This window comes from Hypanus sabinus, chromosome 15 (assembly GCF_030144855.1).
Source record: "Hypanus sabinus isolate sHypSab1 chromosome 15, sHypSab1.hap1, whole genome shotgun sequence".
NCBI lineage: Eukaryota > Metazoa > Chordata > Chondrichthyes > Myliobatiformes > Dasyatidae > Hypanus > Hypanus sabinus.
The window spans coordinates 32,890,972-32,914,020 of NC_082720.1; the positions used below are offsets into that span (position 1 = coordinate 32,890,972).

The 23,049-nt window shown below is 38.7% G+C and overlaps 1 protein-coding gene across 3 annotated transcripts in view; it reads right to left on the reverse strand.

The window, feature by feature from the left end:
* The window catches only part of ablim3 (actin binding LIM protein family, member 3), a 305,340-nt gene that overhangs the window by 56,880 nt on the left and 225,411 nt on the right, over window positions 1-23,049 (reverse strand). Inside the window, exons 7-11 of one of the 3 annotated variants that reach the window (XM_059990185.1) lie at window positions 21,785-21,872; window positions 7,593-7,651; window positions 5,140-5,214; window positions 2,448-2,603; window positions 1,283-1,312 (exon numbers count right to left, since the gene is read on the reverse strand). In XM_059990185.1, coding sequence (XP_059846168.1) covers window positions 1,283-1,312; window positions 2,448-2,603; window positions 5,140-5,214; window positions 7,593-7,651; window positions 21,785-21,872 — 408 coding nt within the window. The remainder of the gene's footprint in view (window positions 1-1,282; window positions 1,313-2,447; window positions 2,604-5,139; window positions 5,215-7,592; window positions 7,652-21,784; window positions 21,873-23,049) is intronic. The other 2 variants (XM_059990183.1, XM_059990184.1) reach the window with 2 other exon arrangements.

Consider the following 23,049-nt stretch of genomic DNA (forward strand, 5'->3'; position numbering starts at 1 on the left):
AATATTTTTTGATAATAAAAAAAATCAATCCTTGAGTAAGTTTTATGTCTGTTTGAATAAAATGAGTAATCTCTTTCTCTTGGATTAATTTTTCTCCATATATCAATCAGATTTAAATCTTTCATTAATGATAAAGTTAGTTTTGTTACTTTTGATTTTATAGCACCTTTAGTTAATCTATTATTTTTTTATTATTTTTATTAGGAGACATTGAAGGGACAATACTGAAACTTAAATTGAACAAGTATCAGAAAAAAATTATAAAATCGCATTGGCAGTAGCCAAAAAAGTTATCGCAGTTAGTTGGAAATCTGATTTATATTTAACTATGGATTGTTGGAATAATGAAATACATAGTTGTATTCCACTTGAAATAATTACGTATAATTTAAGAAATGAATATGATATATTTTTGAAAATTTGGCTCCCATACTTACAAAAGATAGGATTAAATACATAGGTCCTTTGAAGATAAAATTATAGTAATTGGGGAAAGTAAAAAATAAATATCAAAATCATTTTGAACTCCATGGAGCATGTGGGGATCCTCCGATATCCAGGCAATCTTTCTCTTCTTTCTTTTTTTTTCTTTAGATAAGGGTTAAGAGGGGGAGGGTTAATATTATCTTTCTTATTATTTTACTATTACATTTATTCTTTGTAATTTCTAAAATTTAATAAATAAATAAATAAAATGTTATCGTGCTTTAAAATTATAATATTAATTTTATTCCTTTTTAGTTTTAAATAATATTATTTGAATCTAACGGACTTGCTTTTAGAGTGTTTTTAGTATCATAGACACTTCAAACTCTTAGAAAACTCTGCAGAGCGATGAGCCCTCAAAGTTGTGTGGGGTCTTAGAATATGCCATCTAAGACCTAATCGTACTTGTGGCATGTTCTAATAGGAGGCATCTTTCCGGGAACTTGAGCAGCATCTGTGGTATTGCCAGCATTTCAAGTAGTGGCCCTGCATTACGATCTGACCCTTTGCATCGAACAGATGCTGTCCAACTTGCTGAGTTCCTCCAGTGATTTGCTTTTCATCGCTACCTTTCCCAGCATTTGTAGCCTCTCATCTCTCCAGGTTTCCAGGATGACTGGGCAAATACAGGGCTGCATAAAATTCACTGGGAATCGGAAGGGAAAGAGGAAGCATGGCACTATGCTGGGCAAAATCATGGATGATCTGGCCCAGTAATACTGATCTCTCTTATCTGTCTGTACACATGCCTCTAAATACATTGCACCTTTATAACAAACAAGAAGATTGGAATTACCTGTGAGTATGGTGACAGCATTCCAAGAGACTATAGCAGAGGAATAATAAAAGATGGCACTTAGGGTATGAACAAACCAAATGTTATAGACATTACCTTAAAGGCAAATTTCACAGCAGCGTGCTAAGTGATGGATTACTAAATGATTTTGCTCCCTGGTACTATAGTTATTTGCTGTGGAATACATAATTTGCTTTACATAATTTCCTCACTCATCATGAGATCAGAGGCATCTACTACAAATGAGCTGAAACATACTTTTATTTGCTTTGGATGAGTAGATTGTTATGGTAGCAGAAGTCATACAAGAGGTTAGTGAAAAATAAATAACGTTGTCTTGGAGAAATCAGCAATGATGAGTAAATGAATGCAGACTAAAAATGATGTAGAAGCCACAATTACTATTCATTTAAGATACAATTACTGAAGTGCATTTTAGGTCTTTGACTTATTATGACTGAAGGTACTGACTAATATACTGACTAAAATTCTCCTTTTTGCTGCTGACAATATTTTAACGAAAAAATACATATAGTATATTTAAAAGTTATATGTTTATTTCTCCACCTTTCTGCTATAGCTCTCCTGGAAGTGTAACCCAGTTCTCTGTGAAGTTCTATGAATGTTTGAATGATTACTACAAGTGTTTAATGCAATTAAAAAAAAAGTTCCACATAACTTCATACAGTGTCCAATCATCAGATGAATTCTCAAAACTATATTACATTTGGATGTTAGATATTCTTAAGGAAATAAGATTAGTTAAATAGCTGTTGATCAATGCTTTTGACAAGTTTGACAAAATATTAAAAAGGTAGATTTTAAAAAAGTCCCTTCAAATTCAACCTGCTGTGACATTCAATTATCTTTATACATTTAGTGAATGATGTTGGTTATATGAAATTAAGATTTATTTTTTTCAAATGACAAGCTATTGCACAGATTTCCATAAAGGCATCACCTTTTTAACTGATGTGCTTCAGAATGCCATGAGCATGCAGAGAAGGAATCAGTCATTCCTAGTTTCCCATCCCATCAAGGTAAATGGGAACACAATGTGAGCAAGTCATACACTTAGCCTGTGTAATGTTTAAATGAAAAAGTCTTTAAATGGTGTGGAGAAATGACCATTCCATGCGAAGCAAATTGGTAAGTTGCACAGTACCTCCCCAAAACCATATCTTTCAAGTCTGTCTTCTGATGCAGATTTCTGATATTGTTCATAGGAAACCAGATCGGGACGTTGAACGTCATAGATAGTTTTAACTTTGGGAAGAGCGGCCAGATCCCTATAGTCAAGTATTTCATTATCCACCTTTGCCTAAGATAAGGATAGAGGAAAGAGGACAAAAGAAGGAATCAAAAGAAGCTGTTAGATACAAAGAAACAGACATTTCAAAGGAAACAGTTCAAATTGATTCTTGATGTTACAGGTATTAGTTCCTGAAACATACACAATGAAGATATTAAATGCTGTTTATGCACAGATAGGAGTGTGAGATTTTAATGACAGAGAGAATCAAGAAACTTGTTAGGGTGGCCATAACTGGCGCAAGTTAAAAAGACACTAGGAAGCCTTATTAAGCATAGGAAAGGGGCATTTGTAGGTTGATGTTCTTGTGTCTTGTGCAGTGGGGGTGGTGGGTGAGGTTTTGGGGGTTTGTTGATTGTAATGCTGTTCTTTTTTTGTGTGTGGGGGGATGTGGGTTTGCTGGTTCTTTCTGAACCGATTTACATTTTTTTGTTTTGTGGCTATCTGGAGAAGAAGAATCAGAGTTGTTAACTTTGATAATCTATGAACCTTTGAACACTTTGAACGTTCTGAACTAGAACACTGAGTGGTATGTCCTTCTGGAGAAAAGTTCCCTGCATCTTGTGATATCTTTTTTATATTTAATGGTAAGTGGAATAATAATTTCACAATTATAAATTAGTGGAATTTTAGAATGTGATCTTAGAAACAATTAAATCCCACAAAATAAAACTCTATTTGCTATTCGGACATAATATTTCAACAGAATTGGTTACAGATATTATAAAGGATAATCAGACTATTGAGAGAGCAGTTTCTCTCAGAAGCTTCTTTCAATGTCTGTGTTGTGGAGCGACCTCCACAAATTTTACTTTCAGACTTATAAGATCATAAACTTACAGATCAGTGCTGTGGCCATAAGGCTGAGAATTGGTCACAGCAGCACAGCAATGGATAACTTGAGGCAATATAGTGTTCTAGAGAGACCACATAGACTGATTCTTGCATTTATTTTGTTCACCATTGACAAATTTCCAGAATGGCTACTAAAAAGATTGGTTAGGCTTTTAAATGAAGACAAATGGAACCCAAGTACTTGTTTTAGCTGCTTGTTGTTGATACTTCAGAAAACATCGGAAGCAGCATTGAGGCTGTGCATCTCTCAGGCCCAGGGCATGGCCCTGCAAAACTGACCCTTCTGCCTCTGGCAGAACACACAGTACAACTTCATTGCCTAGATTTCTGACTGCTGCTTCAGGAAATGTGGTTGATAACATCAGAATGTTACTGGACAATTTAATCCTCTTCATGCGCAAAGGATGACTTTGTTAATAGTTACACTTGCAGATGTTGACAGATCTCCACTGGGCTGTTTACAGTAAATCAGGATGCGGGACATCAATGAACATTGCATAAGTTCATGTTCCAAGCCTCACTATTGTTTTTCAAGTGTTCTTTGAACTCCTGAGAAAGATGTATTTCGAACTTCACAGGCTTCAGGAGAGCCTTTTAGATCATCCGTTGGGTTTACCTTGACTGCAGCCTGTCCTACAAAATGAATCTTACAGCTCAAATATTTCAGGTTTAATCCTGACCACGGATGTCAGGTATGAGGAGTTAACTTTCTCCAAAGTGCTTCAGTCTCTGCTCATGTAAAGGCAATTGACTATTGTAAACTATCCCTATGTGAGTGATTACAGGGAACTAGAAGAAGGGATGAAATTGATGAAAATGCTCAGAGAGCTAACATGGAATCCACATGCCAACCAGGCTCCTCCTATGGTCTGAGAAATGATGAAAAATATGAAATAATTTGTACAAGGGTTTGGGGGTAGCAGATTGCCTTTTAAGTACGTTGAGATAAAACACGTCTTTCAATCGTCTACAAGTAGAGACTGGCAGATCCCTTTTATTTAACAACTCTTATCAGTTCATTTTTCAAATTAGACAATTTTTAAAACAAAAGAAATTCTGCAGATGCTGGATAAAGAGCTGAAGGAACCCAGCAGATCAGGAGAATGGACAAATAGGAGGAGGGGACTGTAGCAGAGGTGGCAGATAGGTGAGAAGCGGGAAGAGGCCATAGTAGGGAATAGAAAAAGTGGGGAGGGAGTGAATTTTTTTTCCTGGAAGGAGAAATCCATATTTGCGCCATCAGGTTGGAAGTTACACAGACAAAATATAAGGTGCTGCTCCTTCACTCTGAGAGTGCCCTCATTGTGGCATAAGAGGAGGCCATGGACTGACATGCTAGAACAGGAACGGGAATCAGAATTAAAATGTTTGGCCGCCAGGAAATTCCACTTTTTGCTGGATGGAGTGGGGGTGCTCAACTAAGTTCCCCCAACTTACGAAGGGTCTCACCAATGTCGAGGAGACTGCATCGGAAGTACTGAATACAATCGGTAATCCCAGCAGATTCGCAGGTGAAGTGGTGCCTCACATGGAAGGACTGTTTGGGGCCCCGAATGGAAGTGAATGCAGCACCTTGGCTGCTTGCAGTGTTAAGTGCTGGCAGGGACGAAAGAACAAGGGAATTCCCTTATTTATTTTTAAAACTTGATTTTGCCACAAGGGAGTTTTCAGTAGTGCACAATATACTTACACAGATAACACGATTAGGAGATCCTGAAATGCTGGATCCCGGAGGAGAGATTGAGGCTTCTGAAGCACGCCTGTGCTGTAAAGAAGTGTGATAAAATTCATTTTGACATGTTTTCCGGCAACCAAAACCGTTGTATACACAGACAAGCTTACAGTGGTTACAGGCCAGTACAATTTCTTTTCATGGAACTTTTATTATTTGAGCCTTCCAAAGACAATGCTGTGCTGGGGAATTTATTAACTTTTTGAAAACTGATACATGTTATTTGAGCAGTCCCCGTTCTGCCCCCAGTTGCTCCTACACAAAGCCTTTCTGGCCTACACTGAAACCTCTCTGACCTTTTCCAGAGCTTTCCAGCCTAGCTAGTGAGCCGGCTCTACCGAGGGTAAGTACAGCTGTCCTCTATATAGCTTGAAATCTATAACACAGCAAAATGCAAATTCACTCCAATCTACCATTCACTTCAAGTCACCAATAAAGTCACAGCAAACCATTAATGCAAACTATGATTCTCTAACCTGCAGCCTAACTATGTTGTATTTGGTGGGGAAAAGGGCAGAAATTTGGGGAGGGGGTTGCTGCTGTACTCACTGGAATTGCCATTACACTTGTAGAATACATTTTCTTAGACATTAGGAATTCTCTATATTTGCATTTCATGTGACTCTAGATGGTACAGACCATCTGCATGGTCTAGACATACAACTTTCCTGTAGCTTTGGTGAAGATTTTGGGAAAGGAAATGGCTGCGGCTGCCTGATTCATTACAATAAAAGTTTTGGTGTTACAGAATTATTACCAGTTTCTTTCTCACAATTTTTCAGTTCTGCACAGGTGGCTAAGACAGTAATGCCCCAGATGCTTGTTAATTGTAAGGTAATCCAACTGAACATAAAGATACATATCAGACAGACTCTCCAATGTACATTCATCATTGTAATGCCTACAGTGATTGTTTAGGACTTTGATGTTTAAACAAAAGGATTAAAAAAAAGAGAACTATAATGCAGAATTATTAAAATTGATGCAATATTAGGAAGTCTGAATATGACACAAAAATTGGTGATGTTGTGGACTGCAAGGTTATTTTTTCTGAGCCTACTGCAGGACATACTGTAAATCAGATGGGATGTTGGGCTGAGTGTTGGCAAATGGAATTTAATCCTAACAAATGCATGGTAATGCACTTTGGGAAGTCAAAAAGGACATATACGGTAAAAGGTAGGGCACCAGGGAATGTAGATGAACAGAGCGAGGATCTTGGGGTTCAAGTCCATAGGATCCTGAAAGTGGAATACAGATAGATCTGAGGCAAAGAAATCCCTGGGCATACTTGCCTTTATTGGTTGGAGTATGGAATGTAAAAGCTGGGATGTTAATGTTGCATCTTTACAAAACACTGTTTAGTTGGAGTACTGTGTACATTTCTTGTTGCTACACTATAGATGAATATAGCTTCACTGGAAAGAATGCAATGGACATTCACAAGGATTCTACCTGAGTTATAGGACGTTGGTTTTGGGGACAGATTGGATAGGTTGGGTTTGTTTATCTTGGAATGAAGGACACAGTGATGATCTAGTAAAAGTATATAAAATTACAAAAAACGGAGAGTGTAGGTAGAATTTCTTTTTTCCCCATTGTAGAGGTATCAAAAGCAAGAGGGCAAAAGCTTGGTGGAGAAGGAAGGAGTATTAAAGGGGATTTTTTGGGGGAAGTTCTTTTACACAGAGAGTAGTTGATACCTGGAACTCACCTGCCTGTGAAGGTGCTGGAGTTGGATATAATTATTGCCATTAAGAGACGTTTTAAAGTGCATATAAGAAAACAAACTAAATTGGATAAGTAGAATTAGTGTAGTTGGGCTAAGAGATCAGCATAGAGGTGGTAGGCAGAAGGGCCCGTTTCTGTGTTGTACAACTCTGTAACTCGAAAACATGTTTGGAAAACAAATTTTGGAAAAGCATCGAAGGTTAATTTGCAAAACACAGAACAATATAACTGGTGGGAAGTCTGGAAACCATGCAAGTAATGTTCTAGGTATCAAAGACTTGTTGATTTCAAATGTGTTGGCATAAGGATGTTTTATTCCTTCAAATAACTGGCACTTACCAGTGTTTTGAATGGAATGCAATATGGGCTTCCTTGACATATCTGCCTGTTGTGCCTACAGAAAACTAAAATGCTTATCAGTTCAGAAAGCGACGTGAGATGCCTTTGCTTTTAATTGGTGGGACAAAGAAAAAGAAAATGTTATCAGTAAATTATATTTTAAATATAGCTGTCTTTGATTATATCAGGACCCAAATTACTTAAACTGAATTAATATTTCACACAGAAAGCATAGGTTTAACTAGAAAATGTTTCCACCTTACAGATGTAACTTTAGAAATTAGCTGGTCATTTCTGAAGTAGTACTTATGATGCTTAGGTAGCCGGTGTGCTATACTTACCCGTAGCTTCTTTTCCATTCTAGCAGACTGCTTACAAAGGGGATGCCATACTTCACAGCCTGAAATAGACAGGGAAACAAATCAAGCCTAATATGTACAAAATTTATACAATTTTGTCACTTTATGATCAGGCAGTAAACCAAAATGAATGGTGCCTTTCCCATCAATTGAATACTCTACAGATTGATTTTGTAGGTTCCAGTTTGGCCTCAACAAGAAGAATTTAGACAGAATTCATGTCAATATAGCCTCTTGTGAGCACGTGGGAAATCCCTGAACTTTTGGGAATGGCACACAATCTGCACTTGGCACTGTGGAACAACTATCTGAATATATGCATATGGGATGGAGGTTATAATGTACTCTCTAATAGAATGCTATGGGATTTATTTTCAAAATTATTAAAGTTTTTGCTGCTATAATGTTGATACAACAAAGTCACAAGCTCCTTATTACTTCTAAGAATTTGTAAGTCTTGCAGTACAACTTCATAAAACTTTGCAAAATAATTCACTTAGTGTTTGTTTTTGTAGTATGAAATGTCTTCGAAGTTCCAAATGATCACATGTGCAAGAAACGTGTGTAATCCCTGGGCATGCTTTAACAGAGCTTGTGCCCCGCAGCCAATATATGAAACTACATTCTCTGGGAAAGTGGTTGATACAAGTCTGAACAGGTTATAGAAACTGTTAAACCAAAGAAGAAAGATTCATAAGTAAAATGGAAAATATTTGAATCAATGCACAATGGATACTTGCTATTTCCAGTTAAAATTTACACCATAATGTATACTCTTCTTGCTAATGATGATTTCTTAAAAAAATTCTACCTGGTTGAGGCAAATTATGAACAAGTGTTATTACAGCTTCAACAATCTTATCTTCTTCATTCAAAGTCTCTGGTAGTAAATTGCCATGTCAACAGCTTGCATTAATCAGGCATTTTAAACATAGTGTAGCAATGGTCAAAGACCAAGCCTTGCAAAGAAATGTAATAATAAGTGGCCAAACACTTTGGCAAATGGGTAGATTCCAAAGTACATCTTGAAAGAAAAAGAAAAAAGAATGGTAAAGAGGGAAAATAGGAAGGAATTTCAACAATAAAGATCAGGCAGTTGACAACAAATTTACAAAATAAATTATGAATTAAAGAAGAAATGTCAGAAGAGCGTAAGACTGGAGGAGGCAGTTACAAAGTTAGAGAGGACGAGCTGAATCATAGAGGGATCTTGAAAGGACGAACGATGAGAATTTTCAAATGGACATACTGCTATACCAGGAGCTGAGGTGGGTCTGTTTGAAGGATAAGACTTGGTGTGAATTAGGACCTATATGTTAAAGTGTTGATGAGAAACTGCAAAACCAAGGAAGACATATTCATAAATAAGATGGAAATTATGTTAACAAATGCAAGATTTATGTAAAATAAAGGATGTGAGGTTGAAGTGGAAGCAATAAGTGTAAAGATATTTTAAAAAACTGGCTTGGAAATTGATGACATGATGTAGAAGCAGAGACAGATGGTACTACAGAGCTGTAAACACGTTGCTTACTGATTGAGCAGTAATGTTGTCAACTAGAAGATTAAGGATGTAAATGGATTGGCACAACCATAGGTACTAAAGACAATGACTTTTGGCTTTTCAACAACTTGCATGCCTTCTTTTGCACTTCTATGGAATGTCCAGCAATTTGTCAAGTTCAAAGGGACACTGAAAAGATTGATATAAAATACTTCACTGACCCATGCGGGAGAAGCAATCTTACCAAATTAGTTTTCTTTGACTTGGATACTAACTGTGAAAGGGACCAAGTTCTGAGGCAAATTTCCCATTAAGTTGTCAGGATAAGAAGAACAAATGACCTGAAAGTTCATCAAGCAGATCAGAAGAAAAGCAAACCAGTGAATAATATAGGGAAGTGCTTAATTGACCAGTAGATCCTTTCAGTCAGATGCAAATTTGATTTAACTAGTCCATTTAATATGGTCAGTTGTGAGCAAGTACCCTCGTTCCATGACTTCATCCATACCTGCTGAGATGATGTGAAAGTTTGTGTCATTAATCTATATTTATGCATTCAAACTTCTGGGCATGCTAAACTTTTGTAAACTTTCAAGAAAACTTTCTGTTGCTCTTATCCTCATATGTTACACTTCAGCAGTGACCATGAAGAAGGAAAATTTTGAGACACAGAACTCATTTAAATACTCAACAATAAGGCTCCCAAATTTTCACCAACTTTGAAAGGACATTAGTGAGCTCCGAACAGGATCCAAATGGGCCATAAGTAATATTGCTGGATATGTGACAACCAAGACATTGCCCTGCTTAGTGAATGCCGTGACCCAGATCAAACAATGGATCACAATACCTGAACCTGCACTTACTGAAAATTTGATAGATATCATCAAGATACACTTTCTCCAATGAACCCATATAATAGCTTACTTAGTTTTACAGTTGTTCCTCTGGTTGTATACCAGAGGATTAAAGCAGCACCAAATATGAATAGAAATGGTTTATTCAGAAAGCAAAATGTTTTTTTTCAACACTTGCATTTGAATTCTACATAATGAACTATACTATATTATTGAATATGTTTTGAAACCAAAACAAAGCCCATAAACTTTAAGAACACCATATAAATAGAATTATGTGATACCACAGGTCAGATCATTGAAGTTTTTCAGCACCTTCAAGTGACAGATTTTAAAATGTTCCAGTGAGGCAGCATTTTCATTTGTAAGGTAAGGAAACAGTGAATGAACAGTAATCATTCTCATGGAACTTAAGAGGTCCATACAATTCCCTAAAGAGGAGGAATGGCCCCACGCAGCTTTACAGTCAAATTTCTCTCTAACCCTCCCCAATGCACAGAAGGATTCCAGAAGGATTTCAAAATACATTTAATGCACTTAACATTGATTATCTTTGACTGGTTACTTCTATTTAGGAGCAAATTCAGCTTTTCAACAGAACCAGAACATTCTGTCTCTCTCACTTGGTACTGACACAATGTAATTAAACCTTTTTTCTTTAAAGGACAGGTCACCATTCTCTCCATTTATCTGAATAGTGAAGAAAATAACCACCCTCTGCTAGTTCAGTGTTCAATTACTTACATCTTCTCTTGATCTCGATTTTAAGTATACTTTGTATAAGAATTTTTACAATTCAAATGGATGTGTGATGAAAATGCAACTGGTGATCAGTTTCTGGAATTCCATTCACATGAAGTATTCTAATAAGGGCCTTGTCATTAAATTTTCCTCAGTTGACAGTAAATCTGCCTTATTAATACTGGATAGCAAAAATATTGCTCTTCTGTTCCACTTGAACTGAAATATGAGTGGTAATTAAATGATCTGCTGTTAGGCAAACACTATATGCTTCACTGCCACCGCAAAACAACAAATTTCACAACACCTGTCAGAGATAATAAACTTGATTCTGAATCTACCACAAGGAATTATTATCTGGAAGCATTTAAAAGAAATCCAAAGAAAGCTTGCACAATATTAATTGGGGTAACCAAAAATTATTTGTAAAAACTTAAATGGGTGGGAGCTTGCCCATGAAATGAATGAGTATCTAACTTTTCTATTGGACTTATTTATTGATTGCAATTACAATGTTCAGAGCTGGAAGGCAGAAGGGAGTGCAGGGCCTGTCTCATTTTCCCCTGAAGCCAGCAGACTCTCTGGGCCTGCTGAACCTTTATCAGATTCCTAAAGCCCAGTTCCAGTCCGAACTGGATATTTTTCATCTTACACCGAACAGCAGAAATGAGTCGACTTTATGTTTATGGCTGAGGAGGAGGTACTGTCATTCTGTGCTAACTTAAAAACAAAAATCAGTCAGGGCCTTCAGATGTTGGACTTTAGAGCAACATAATCTGCTGGAAGAACTCAACAGGTTGAGCAGCATCAGCAGAGGAAATTGCTGACGTTTTGGGCTGGAACCCTGGATCGGGACCAACAGTGGACAGCAGAGATGGCCAGAGGGAGAAGGGAAGTGAAATGAAAGAACTCCGAGGTGATTGGTGCAATTAAGAGGGCTGTAAGATGAAAGGCATCTACCATGTAGGGGAGGTGAGTGGGGTTGAAGGTGGAGGATAGATGAGAAATGGAAAAAAAAGAGAAATGGAAAAAAATACAATCGATGGAGCAAGGTGAGTGGAGTGGAGTGTGAAGATAGGAGACAGCTGCTGGAGGGGAATAAGCAGAAACAACAGTGGTAAATTCTGAAAAGTAAAAAGAAATAGGAGCAGGAGTAGGCCATCTAGCCTATCGAGTCAGCTCCACATTCAATAAGATCATGGCTGATCTGTCATGGACTCAGCTTCACGTACCTGCATTTTCCTCATAATCCTTAAATTCCCTGCTATTTAATATGGTAACCTCTACTGCTTCCTTGGGCAAATATTTCACAGATTCACAACTCTCTGTGAAAAGCTGTATATTCTCATCTGATCCTAAATCTAACCCTCAAATCTTCAAAATTCAAAGTCAATTTATTATCAAAGTACATATATGTCACCATATATAACCCTGAGGTTCATTTTCTTGCAGGCATACTTGATAAGTCCATAATAGAATCAATGAAAAACTGCATCGACTTGGGCGTTCAGCCAGTGTGCAAAAGACAACAAATTATACAAATATAAAAAGAAACAAACAATATTAATAATAAATAAACAAGCAATAAAAATTGAGAACCCAAGACAAAGAGTCCTTGAAAGTGAGTTTACATTGTGGGAACATTTCAATGATGGGGCAAGTAAAGTTTAGTGAAGTTATACCTTTCGGTTAGAGCTTTTTGGCTGAGGGGTAATGTTACGTACCAGCAGCAACAGATATGAAAATTGAGTTGGGTTTTTATAAATAAACAACAAAATTTATTAACGTCTACTCAAAAACATAGAAAAGTAAACTAAAAGTGACTAACTTAAACAAAAGTTTACAGGGTTATGCATCTATAGTTATCCAACAGTCGAACTTGGAGACAATTCTTAACAGATCTTACTCAAGCACAGTCTTAACATGCTAGTTTAATATGTTCATATGATTCATAAAGTAAGTGAGGGGAAAGACTTCTCGAATCCTCAATGAAGAGATTCTTGAAGAAAAGACGAAACTATTGACCCAGATCCCATCCGCGAAATGCCTTTTCCGAAGAGATCCCAAAGAGTAGCATTTCTCAAAGTAACTGACCTTTTGCCAGAGGTGGTCACCACACACCCGAAACCATGCAGGGGTTAACCAGAAGTGTGTGCTACAATCCCTGTAAGGACCATACCAAATGTCAATCACGTTTGAGGCACACAGAACGCCATTGATTTCTACCCAATTATTTGGTTTGTACAAAGCTGGAAATTCTTCACTCTCTCTCCTTCTACAATTGAGTAACCACCGACTGTGACTCCCCAACAAAACAACTACGCAACAAGCTACAATCTCCCCTTTTATACCAGCTGGAACATGCCATCATGTGACATCACATCACCCCTCTATCACGAGACAATTACATCATGCTCACAAGGAGCTCATGGGACAGGTAACAGTATCAACTGTTACTGAACTTGGTGGTGTGATTCCTGAGGTTTCTGTACTTTCTTTCTGATGGCAGCAGTGAGAAGAGAGCACATGTGTGGTGGAGATCCCTGCTTTCCTGTGACAATGCATCATGTGGATGTGCTCAATGGTGAGAACGGACTGGGCCATATCCACTACTTTTTGAAGGATTTTCCATCCAAGGCCATTGGTACTATCATACCAGACTGTGATACAGCCAGTCAATATACTCTACACATCTATAGAAGTTCGTTAAAGTTTTAGATGCCATGCCGAATCTTTGCTAACTCCTAAGAAAGTAGAGGCTTTCCTCATAATTGTAATTATACGCTGGGCCCAGGACAGATCCCCCAAACTAACAACACAGAGAATAATCAATGTTGCTGAGCCTCTCCACCTCTGATACTCCAATGAGGACTGGATCATGGACTTCTGGCTTCCTTCTGAGGTTAATAATCAGCTCCTTAGTCTTGCTGACATTGAGTAACAGGTTGTTGCTCACCTAGCCAGATTTTCCATCTCCCTCCTATATGATGATTGGTCACCATCTTTCATTCAGCCTACAACAGTGGTATAATCAGCAAACGTGAATATGGCATTGGAGCTGAGCTTAGCCACACAGTCATACGTGTAAAATGAGTAAAGCAGGGGGCTAACCACACAGCCTTGTGGTGAATTGTACTGATAGAGATGGTGGAGGAGATGTTGCCAATCCAAACTGGCTGAAGCCTGCAAGAGAGCAAATTGAGGATCCAATTGTACAAGGAGGTATTGGGGCCAAAGTCTTGAAGCTTATTGATAAATTCTGAGGGGATGATGGTATTGAATGCTGAGCTGTAGTTGATAGAGAGCATCCTGATGTAAACAGCTTTACTATCCAGATGTTCTAGGGTTGAGTGAACACCAATGAGATGGCATTTGCTGTGGACCTTTTGCTCCAGTAGGCAAATTGGAGCAGATCCAGGTAATCTTTTCAGGCAGGAATTGATTAGTTTCATCACCCACCTCTCAAACCACTTCAAGTGGTAAGTGGATGATAGTCACTGAGGTAGGTCACCACACTCTTCTTAGATACCGGTAAAAAGAAGGCTGCTTGAAGCAGGCAGGTGCCTCAGCCTGCTAAAGTGAAAGGTTAAAAATCTCAGCAAACACTCCAACCAGTTGATCAGCACAGGTCTTTAGTACTTGGGCAGATTTCTCTTCTGGGCCAGATGCTTTTCGTGAGTTCACCCTCCTGAAGGCTGCTCAGACATTGGCGTCAGAGACTGAAATCACAGGATTATTGGGGGCTGCGAGAGTTCGTGATGGCTTCTCTATGTTTTGATGGTCAAAGTGAACATAGATGGCATTGAACCTATCGGGAAGCGAAGCCCTGTTGTCACTTTTATAACTTTTATAAGAGGGGATTTTATAAGATTGAACTTTTATAAGAGGGGATAGTATTCAAGCCCTGCCCAAATGTCGAGCATCTTTCATTGATTCAATTTTAGTCCGGAGTTGCCACTTCACTCATGAGATGGTTGTCTAAGGACCTCTTGTAACTTTCTTTGTCACCAGATTTGAAAGCCTCTGATTTGACCCTCACCAGAGTGCAGATCTCATGGTTCATCCTGGCCTTCTGGCTGGGGAAGACTGAATGATTTTGTGGGGATACACTCATCTACAACTATTTTAATAAAGTCCATGACAACCATTGTGTATTCATTCAGATCCACAGATGAGAGGATAGATATATAAAACTTAGTCTCACCAGTGGGAACAACTGTCTTATCTATCCCTTTCATATTTTCATATGCTTCTATAAGATCTTCTCTCATCTTTCTGAATTCTAGTGAATATAGTCCCAGGCAATTCAATTTCTCCTCATTGGTCTACCATCTCATCTCCAGAATCAGCCCAGTGGACTTACTCTGCACCACCTCTGAAGCCAGTAAGTTTTTGCTCAAGTAAGGAGACCAGAAGTGCACAGTGTATTTCAGATGTGGCTTCACCACTTCTCTGTACAATTGCTGTATAACCTCCCTGTTCTTAAATTCAATCTCTTTACTAATAAAGGCCAACATTCCATTTGCCTTCTATTTGTTCCTGCAAAGCAAGCTTTTGAATTCATGCACAAGCACTCCAAAATGCCTCTCTACAACAACAGGTTGCAATCTTTCACAGTATAAATAATTACATGATCTTCTATTTTATATTCCGAAGTCGATGACCTTACATTTTCCAACATTGTACTCTATCTGCCAGACCTTTGCCTACTCACTTAATCTATCTATATGTCTCTGCAGACTCTCCACATCCTCTGTACAATTTACTTTTCCAGTCATTTTAGTGTCATCAGCAAACTTAGATACACTACACACTACACTCAGTCTCATCTTCCCGATCAGTAATGCATATTGTTGAGGAACCAACACCATCCCTGTGTCACCCTGCTCACTAATGAATGCCAGTCAGAGAAACACTTCCATTCTTTTTATTTGTTCACTCCTTCTCTATCAATGCTAATATCTTATCTTCAAATCCATGCATCTTTATCTTATGAATAAGGTATTTTATGCGGCATCTTATCAGATGCTTTCTGTTACAAGTGTACAAAATCCATCCATTCCACTCTATCCAGTGTGCTCATTATATCCTCAAAGAAGTTCATCAAATTGGACCTGCCCTTCATGAATCCATGTGGTGTCTTCCCAATTGAACTATTTCTATCCAGATATTTCACTAATTCTTACTCAAAGATAGCTTTTTCCTGACTACAGACATTAATTTAACTGGCCTATAGCTACCTGCCTTTTGCCTCCATTCCTTTTTAAACCATAGTGACTGCCTTCAAACTGCTGGCATCAGAGTCCAGAGTCCAGAGAATTTTGATAAATTATCACAAAAGCATCTACTATAACTTCTGCCATTTATTTCAGTATCTTGGGAGGCATCCCATCAAGACCAGGGGGACTGTCTACCTTTAGACCCACTCATTTGCTTATCAGTACCTGTTTCATGATAAGGATTGCACTGAGGTTCTCACTTCCCCTCGCATCCATAACATCTCTCTTTGGCATGTTGGATGTGTCCTCCACCATGAAGACTGGCACAAAATAGTTGTTCAAGGCCTTTGGTCATGTCCACATTACCCAACACTAAATCTCCCATCTTATCTTCCATATTAGCCAGTTTTTCCACTTCAAATAATTTATCTTTAAAAGTTCAAAGGTTCGTTTCATTACCTAATAAGTATGCAACTCTGAAATTCTCCAATTCTCCGGGTAGCCATAAAACCAAGAAAGAAAAGTAGCATGATTATCAACCCCCAAACCCCACCTCCCCACAAAAAAAGGAACAGGCATATATAACTTTATATGCATGAGCTTTTAGCTTGATGCCTTCTTTTGTTTCCTAAGTTATCCAGGACTGAATATCCTACTCTTACCGACCTTGCTTTTAACTGGAATATACTGTACTTTTGTTGACTTGAAAGTCTTGCAATGTTCTTCAACTGTCCCATTATACAGCCCCTGTTTCCAATCTACTCTAACCAGCTCCTTCCACATCACAATGTAGTCATTCTTGTTTAGGTATAATAAGGTATAATACATTGACTTTAGGTTGAACTATTGCACCCTCCATTTTTATGAGAAAATCAGTCCTACTGTGATCATACTTTCAAAGAGGATCCCCAAATAACAGATAATTAATTTTACCTGTCTCATTGCACAGGACCAGAAGTAAAATAGTATTTTCCCTTGCAGGTTCATTAACAAGAAAACTATCATGGATGCATTCTATTAAGACTACCCCAACCAACTAGATTCGCCCAATCTATGTGCATTAAAGAGCGAATAATAATTACTGTTTCATTCTTACATATATCAGATATTTCTTGGTTTATTGCCCGTGCCACAGTAATGTTATTATTCGGTGGCTGAAAGACAACTCCACTAGTGATTTTCTCCCTTTCCTAGTCCTAATTTCTACCCAGGTAGACTCAACATTCTGCCCCTTAGTCTTTTATATCATCTCCTACTATTCACCTTATTATCCTTAATTATCCTTATTATCCTTAATTAACAGCACTACCCTGCCTCCCTTACCTTTGCCTATCCTTTCGTATTACCTGATACCCTTGGATATTTAATTCCTAATAAGTAAAGCAGATGAGAATGGGAACCGTTAGCGGAAATTGCAGGGATGAAATCAGTTGGAAACAGATGGAAGGTGGGGGTGGGATGGATATCTGTGTGGGAGGATGGCAGATGGAGGAGGGGGAGGGAGGACAAAAGTGGGTGATGGAGAGAGCATACACAAAATGCTGGAGGACCTCAGCAAATCAGGCAGCATCCATAGAGAGAAATGAACAGTCCACATTTTGGGCTGAGACCCTTCATCAGGGTTTTCTAATTTTAATTAAAATTTTAATTTTAATTAAAATTAGAAAACTCAATATTCATGCCGTGGAGTTGTAGACTACCCAGTTGGTAGACAAGGTGTTGCTCCTCCAGTTTGTATTCAGCTTCACCCTGGTGGTAGATGTACAGGTCAGTGTGGGAATGGGAAGGGAATTGAAATGGTCAGCAGCGGGGGAGCTTGGGCTAGTTATTGTGGATTCACCTTTGTGTTTTGTGAAATGTCACCGAGTTTGCATATGGTCTTTCTGGTGTGGAGCAACAAGTACAGTAAACAAGGTTGGAGGATGTGTATATGAACTTTTGCCTCACCTGGAAGGTCTGCTCCAGTCTCTGGATGGTAGTGAGGGAGGAGGTGTAAGGACAAATGTTATATCTACTGCGAAGGCAGGGGAAATGCTAAGGATAAAGGAGAGATTGGTGTGGAGGGATGAGCCAGGGATTAATGGAGGAAATGGTTCCTGTAGATAGCAGAAAGTAGAGGAGATGAGAAGATGTGACTAGTGATGGGATCGTGTTGCAGTTGGCGGAATTAAAAAAAAAATATTCATTTACGAGATGTGGGTGTCACCAGTAAACCAGCATTTATTGTCCATCCCTAGTTGTCCTTGAGAAGGTGGTGATGAACTGCCTTCTTGAACCACTGCAGTCCCTGAGGTGTAGGTACACCCTCAGTGCTATTAAGGAGGGATTTCCATGATTTTGACCCGGTGACAACGAAAGGAACAGCGATATGTTGCCAAGTCAGGATGGTGAGTGACTTGGAGGGGGGATTTCCAAGTGGTGATGTTCCCAGGTATCTGCTGTTCTTGTCCTTCTAGATAGTAGTGGTCGTGGATCTGGAAGGTGCTGCCACAGGAACTTTGGTGTGTTGTTGCAGTGCATCTTGTAGATAGTACACACTGCTGCAACTGGTCATCGATGGTGGGGGATTGGATGCTTGTGGAAAGGGTACCAATCAAGTGGGCTGCCTTGTACTGGATGGTGTCAAGCTTCTTGAGTCTTGATGGAGCTGCACTCATCCAGGAGAGTGGTGAGTATTCCATTACACTCCTGACCTGAGCCTTGTAGATGGTGGACAGGCTTTGGGGAGCCAGGAAGTGAGTTATATGTTGCAGAATTCCTAGCCTTTGACTTGCTCTGGTAGCCATGGTGTTTATATGGCTATACCAGTTCAATGTTAGCCCCCAGGAAGTTGCTAATACTGGATTCAGTGATGGTGATGCCAGCGAATGTCAAGGGACAATGGTCAGAGCCTCTCTTGTTGGAGATGGTCATTGCCTGGCACTTGCATGACTTGAATGTCAGCCCAGCCTGGATATTGTCCAGGTCCTGCTGCATTTGGGTGTGAGCTGCTTCTCTATCTGAGGAGTCACAAATGGTGCAGAACATTATGCAGTCATCTGCGAACATCCCCCCCCACTTCTGACCTTGTGACAGAAGGAAGGTCATTGATGAGGCAGCTGAAGATGGTTGGTCCTACAACACTTCCCTGAGTAACCACTGCAGTGATGTCCTGAGGATGAGATGATTGATCTCCAACCACCACAACCATCTTCCTTTGTGTCAGGTAACCTGTTGGATGGAGGGGATCATTGGGTGAAACTTAAGGACCAGGGGAGCTCTATCTCTGTTCTGACTAGAGGACGTGGGTTGAGAGCAGAAGTATGAGAAACAGAAGAGATGTGAGATAGGACATAAAAGAAACCACACTTCCTGAAAAGACTGAAATCAGCAGCTTGATAAAATGGAATATTATGTAGCATCTCTTATGGCCAATGTGCTTCACAGACAGTCAAGGTTATCTTAAGTATAATTATCATGGGAATGTAAGTAGCACGGCAGCCGACGGTGCACTGCAAATTCCGAGAGTAAATAATGTGTTTATGATCACAGAAGATTTACTAAATATTGACCAGAGCATGTGATTTTATCTCAAACTCTACTTCAACACATATTCACTGCAAGGGGAAATATTACATTTCGATTGACATATTGTGGTAAACTACATATACCTTTCTGGACATCCCCCTCCCCCTCCACTGACTGCTCCTGTGGCTCCTCCCACAGACCCCTGTATAAAGGTAATTGGAGGCACTGCTCCTCCCTCAGTCTCCAGGATGCTGTGTGGTGGTCTCTTGCTACTAATCGTGGTCTCTTGCAGCTAATAAAATTGATGCACCATCAATAACTCATAGACGGGAAGCAAACAATAGGGTGTTGGCATGGTGCTGGGTGGGATGTACGGGTCGGTGTGTGTGTGTGGTCAGTAGTGGGATATATGACGAAGCCCCACAAAACTGAGGATTTCTGACAGTGATTGGTGGGAGGGGCCTATCATATACCCCGCTACTGACCACACACACACACCGACCCGCACATCCCACCCAGCACCATGCCAACACCCTATCGTTTGCCTCCCGTCTCCGAGAGTTATTGATGGTGCATCACATATACTGTTCATATGCTTTTAAATTCTATGTTATAATTTTATACTTTCATGTCACCAAATGTAAAGGGGCATATATTGTAGAGATGAATAAAAATAAAATTAGTATGGGTGGCAATAGAATTTAAGGTATATTGATTATCACTCAATCAGCAATTATTATGGATTCCATAGCAACTCTAATAGTACTAACATATTAAATCACGAATGACAAATTCTGCAGTAAAGAATATGGTGGTCACTTATCGGAGGGCTTAAGAGCTCAGAAAATTGCTACGGAATTTGTTTCGGCATGGTTCATACTTATGTCAGGGCTTAGAAAACACCCGGTCAGAAAGTGTAGCTTGAGATACGCATAACAAGCTGGACTAAATATGTATTTGAAAGTGATGGAAAAATTTGCTAGCTTCAGTTTTGGAAAGATAAGAGTATATTAAACACCAAGAGTTAAAAGTGATATATAAAGCGCAGTCTTCCTCTGCAAGTATCACCCAGAAGGCCCTTGAAGGTGCAGCACTGACACAAACCCCAAGAGGTGGAGGAAAGTCTTGCCATATTCTTGCCTGTATAATAACTCCCTAGGTTAGAAATATGCACAGAGAAAGAGACACAGCAAAAACTACCTTGAATATTTCATGCGATAAGATGCCATTAAGGGACGCTAAGGGTTGACTATTAAAATGATTTATCATCTGTGCTGCTCCGTAAGTAATTACTACTGTTTCCTACCAATGCCAAAACAAATCAAATACCTCAGTTAAAAATCACTCATGAGAAATTGTACAATGTTAAATGTAGTGGGTACTTATTAGAGGAGTGTCAGGAGTCCAGAGAAAATCTGAATGGGTTGCAAGAGGATTTGGTTTAGGAACAGCTCTGCATGGATATGGAAAAGCTAAATATCTGGAGAATGGAACAAAATTTTTGAACACTTGGCCAGATCACATAATTAATTAACATTGGACATGGCAATCAGACAACCACAATGCAGCACTATGTTGATCCTGAAATCTGTCTTGGAAGGTGGAACCTTGTTTGAGAAGTGGCTGGAAGAGAATAGAGAAAATAAGAATGTTTATGAGAAACTGTGATGCAGGTACAGGTCAGCGAGGCTTTCTCTTTTCTTCCAAATGATAAAAAGGGAACAGTTGTGAAGCGGCCATTTGGGAAGGGTGCATTTTTTAATCCTGTAGTTAATAATTGTTTATTTCTTTTAATAATCTGTAATATTTTATAAAAAAAATCATTCATGGAATGTGGATTTTGCTGGCTAGCCCAGCCTTGAACTGAATGCCTTGCTAGGTTACTCAGAGGACAGCTAAGAGCTAAAATTACTGTCAGCAGAATCCAGTCCGTTGTGATCAGCAGCAGAATATTACACACTCATCATGTTTAACACCAGCCAAGTTCAGATAATCATTTGGAAAGCTTACATTTTGTGTGACCTTCATAGCAAATTTCCTAAAGTTGTTTCTTCTACTGTAGATATATATATATATTTATGCCACTCTAACAGACGTTTTTCCTAAAATATGATAGGAAATACAAAAGTAAGTTCTTTACCAAGGGAATGTTGTGAATTTGTAGGGAGTTTTTGAGGCAAATAGTGTGAATCATCTTCAAAGGGAAGCCTCATAACCATGCGAGGAAGAAAAGAACTGGAAGAATTGAATAAGGAAGGATAAACCAGGCCTGAGAAGACCATAAACAACTTGGTTAGGATGAATGGCCTGGTTTTGTGGTCTCTATTTCATACAAGTCTCACATACCTGTTAGATACATTTCTTCTCCCTCTGTGAACATCTGGTGGCATCTGACACACCTCGCACAAGTTGGGTGGTAATGTTTGCCTCCTGCCTAAAAGAAAAGCACACTTTTACAACCAAGCTTGCTGCCTAACTTTAAGAAAACTAGATCAAGTCCCTATTGCAGATGTAGGGAGCACCATATCTGATTTCCTTCCATGCACTCCACTTGGATGATGTTTTATGCAGCAATAACTTAGGAAATATCTCCCTTTCTATGTCATTTTATTTCAAATTAATCAATCAAATGCTTTTACAAAACTGAATTATTACAGTTTTTCTTAAAATTCTGTAGTGGCATGTACGTTTGTATAATCCACACCTCAAAGACCCAAGCACTTTTAATAGTGCGGCATTCCGTCTCATTGTGAGCATCACCATAATGCCACAGGCAGAACTGTCTTGCTTCTAGTTAATTCACATTGTCAGCGATAGAAATAGAGACAGGATGCAACCGGCAGGTAATATAGCCCTTCCTATTCCTCAAAATATGCCTAAGCACTTTGATTGCCAGAAAAAGCAACCATAGTCTGGAAAGGAACTGCTCATCTGGTTTGATCTTTAAAAAATTAAAGTGGATATGATCTTGGAAAAGATTAAAAAAAGAGGTTAATTGATAGCCTAACACATACTCTTGGAATTTGCATTTGTTTTGCGTAAAGGGGTAAATCCGGAGTTGCTATCAGTAACCCAATATATCTCAAGCAGCTGCACTGATTTCTTCCATCTCAGCATTATCTCTTAAACTAATACAAATATAACGCTTTTACAACTTAGTTTCAACGTCATATGCCGTTAAAAACTTTTAGTTCCATGAGATCTAAGTGAGTTCTTAGTGAATTCTTGGCCATAATTATTGCTTCATTAGCCAACTGGTTCTAAAATCTAAGTTTATGAAAGTATTTTGCAATTTCTTTACAGTAATATTTCAAAACATGAGGAATTTTAATATCTGAAAACATTAGAGAAGTTGACTTCAAGTTTTGCTTTCCTACAATGGATGTTACAATCTATCTGTATTTAATGCTTATGAAGTTAATTAACAATGCTTTTTTGGATTCTGCCATGAAGACTCTTTCATTTCTTTGACAGTTCAATGTCACAGGTGTTGGGGATCAGAACCTAATGACTGACAGCACTGCGGACTGAAGATGAGAACATTTTCACAAATGGTGTACAGGCATTGATGAATCACAGGCAATTACTTCTGAAGCTTATCATTTAGAATG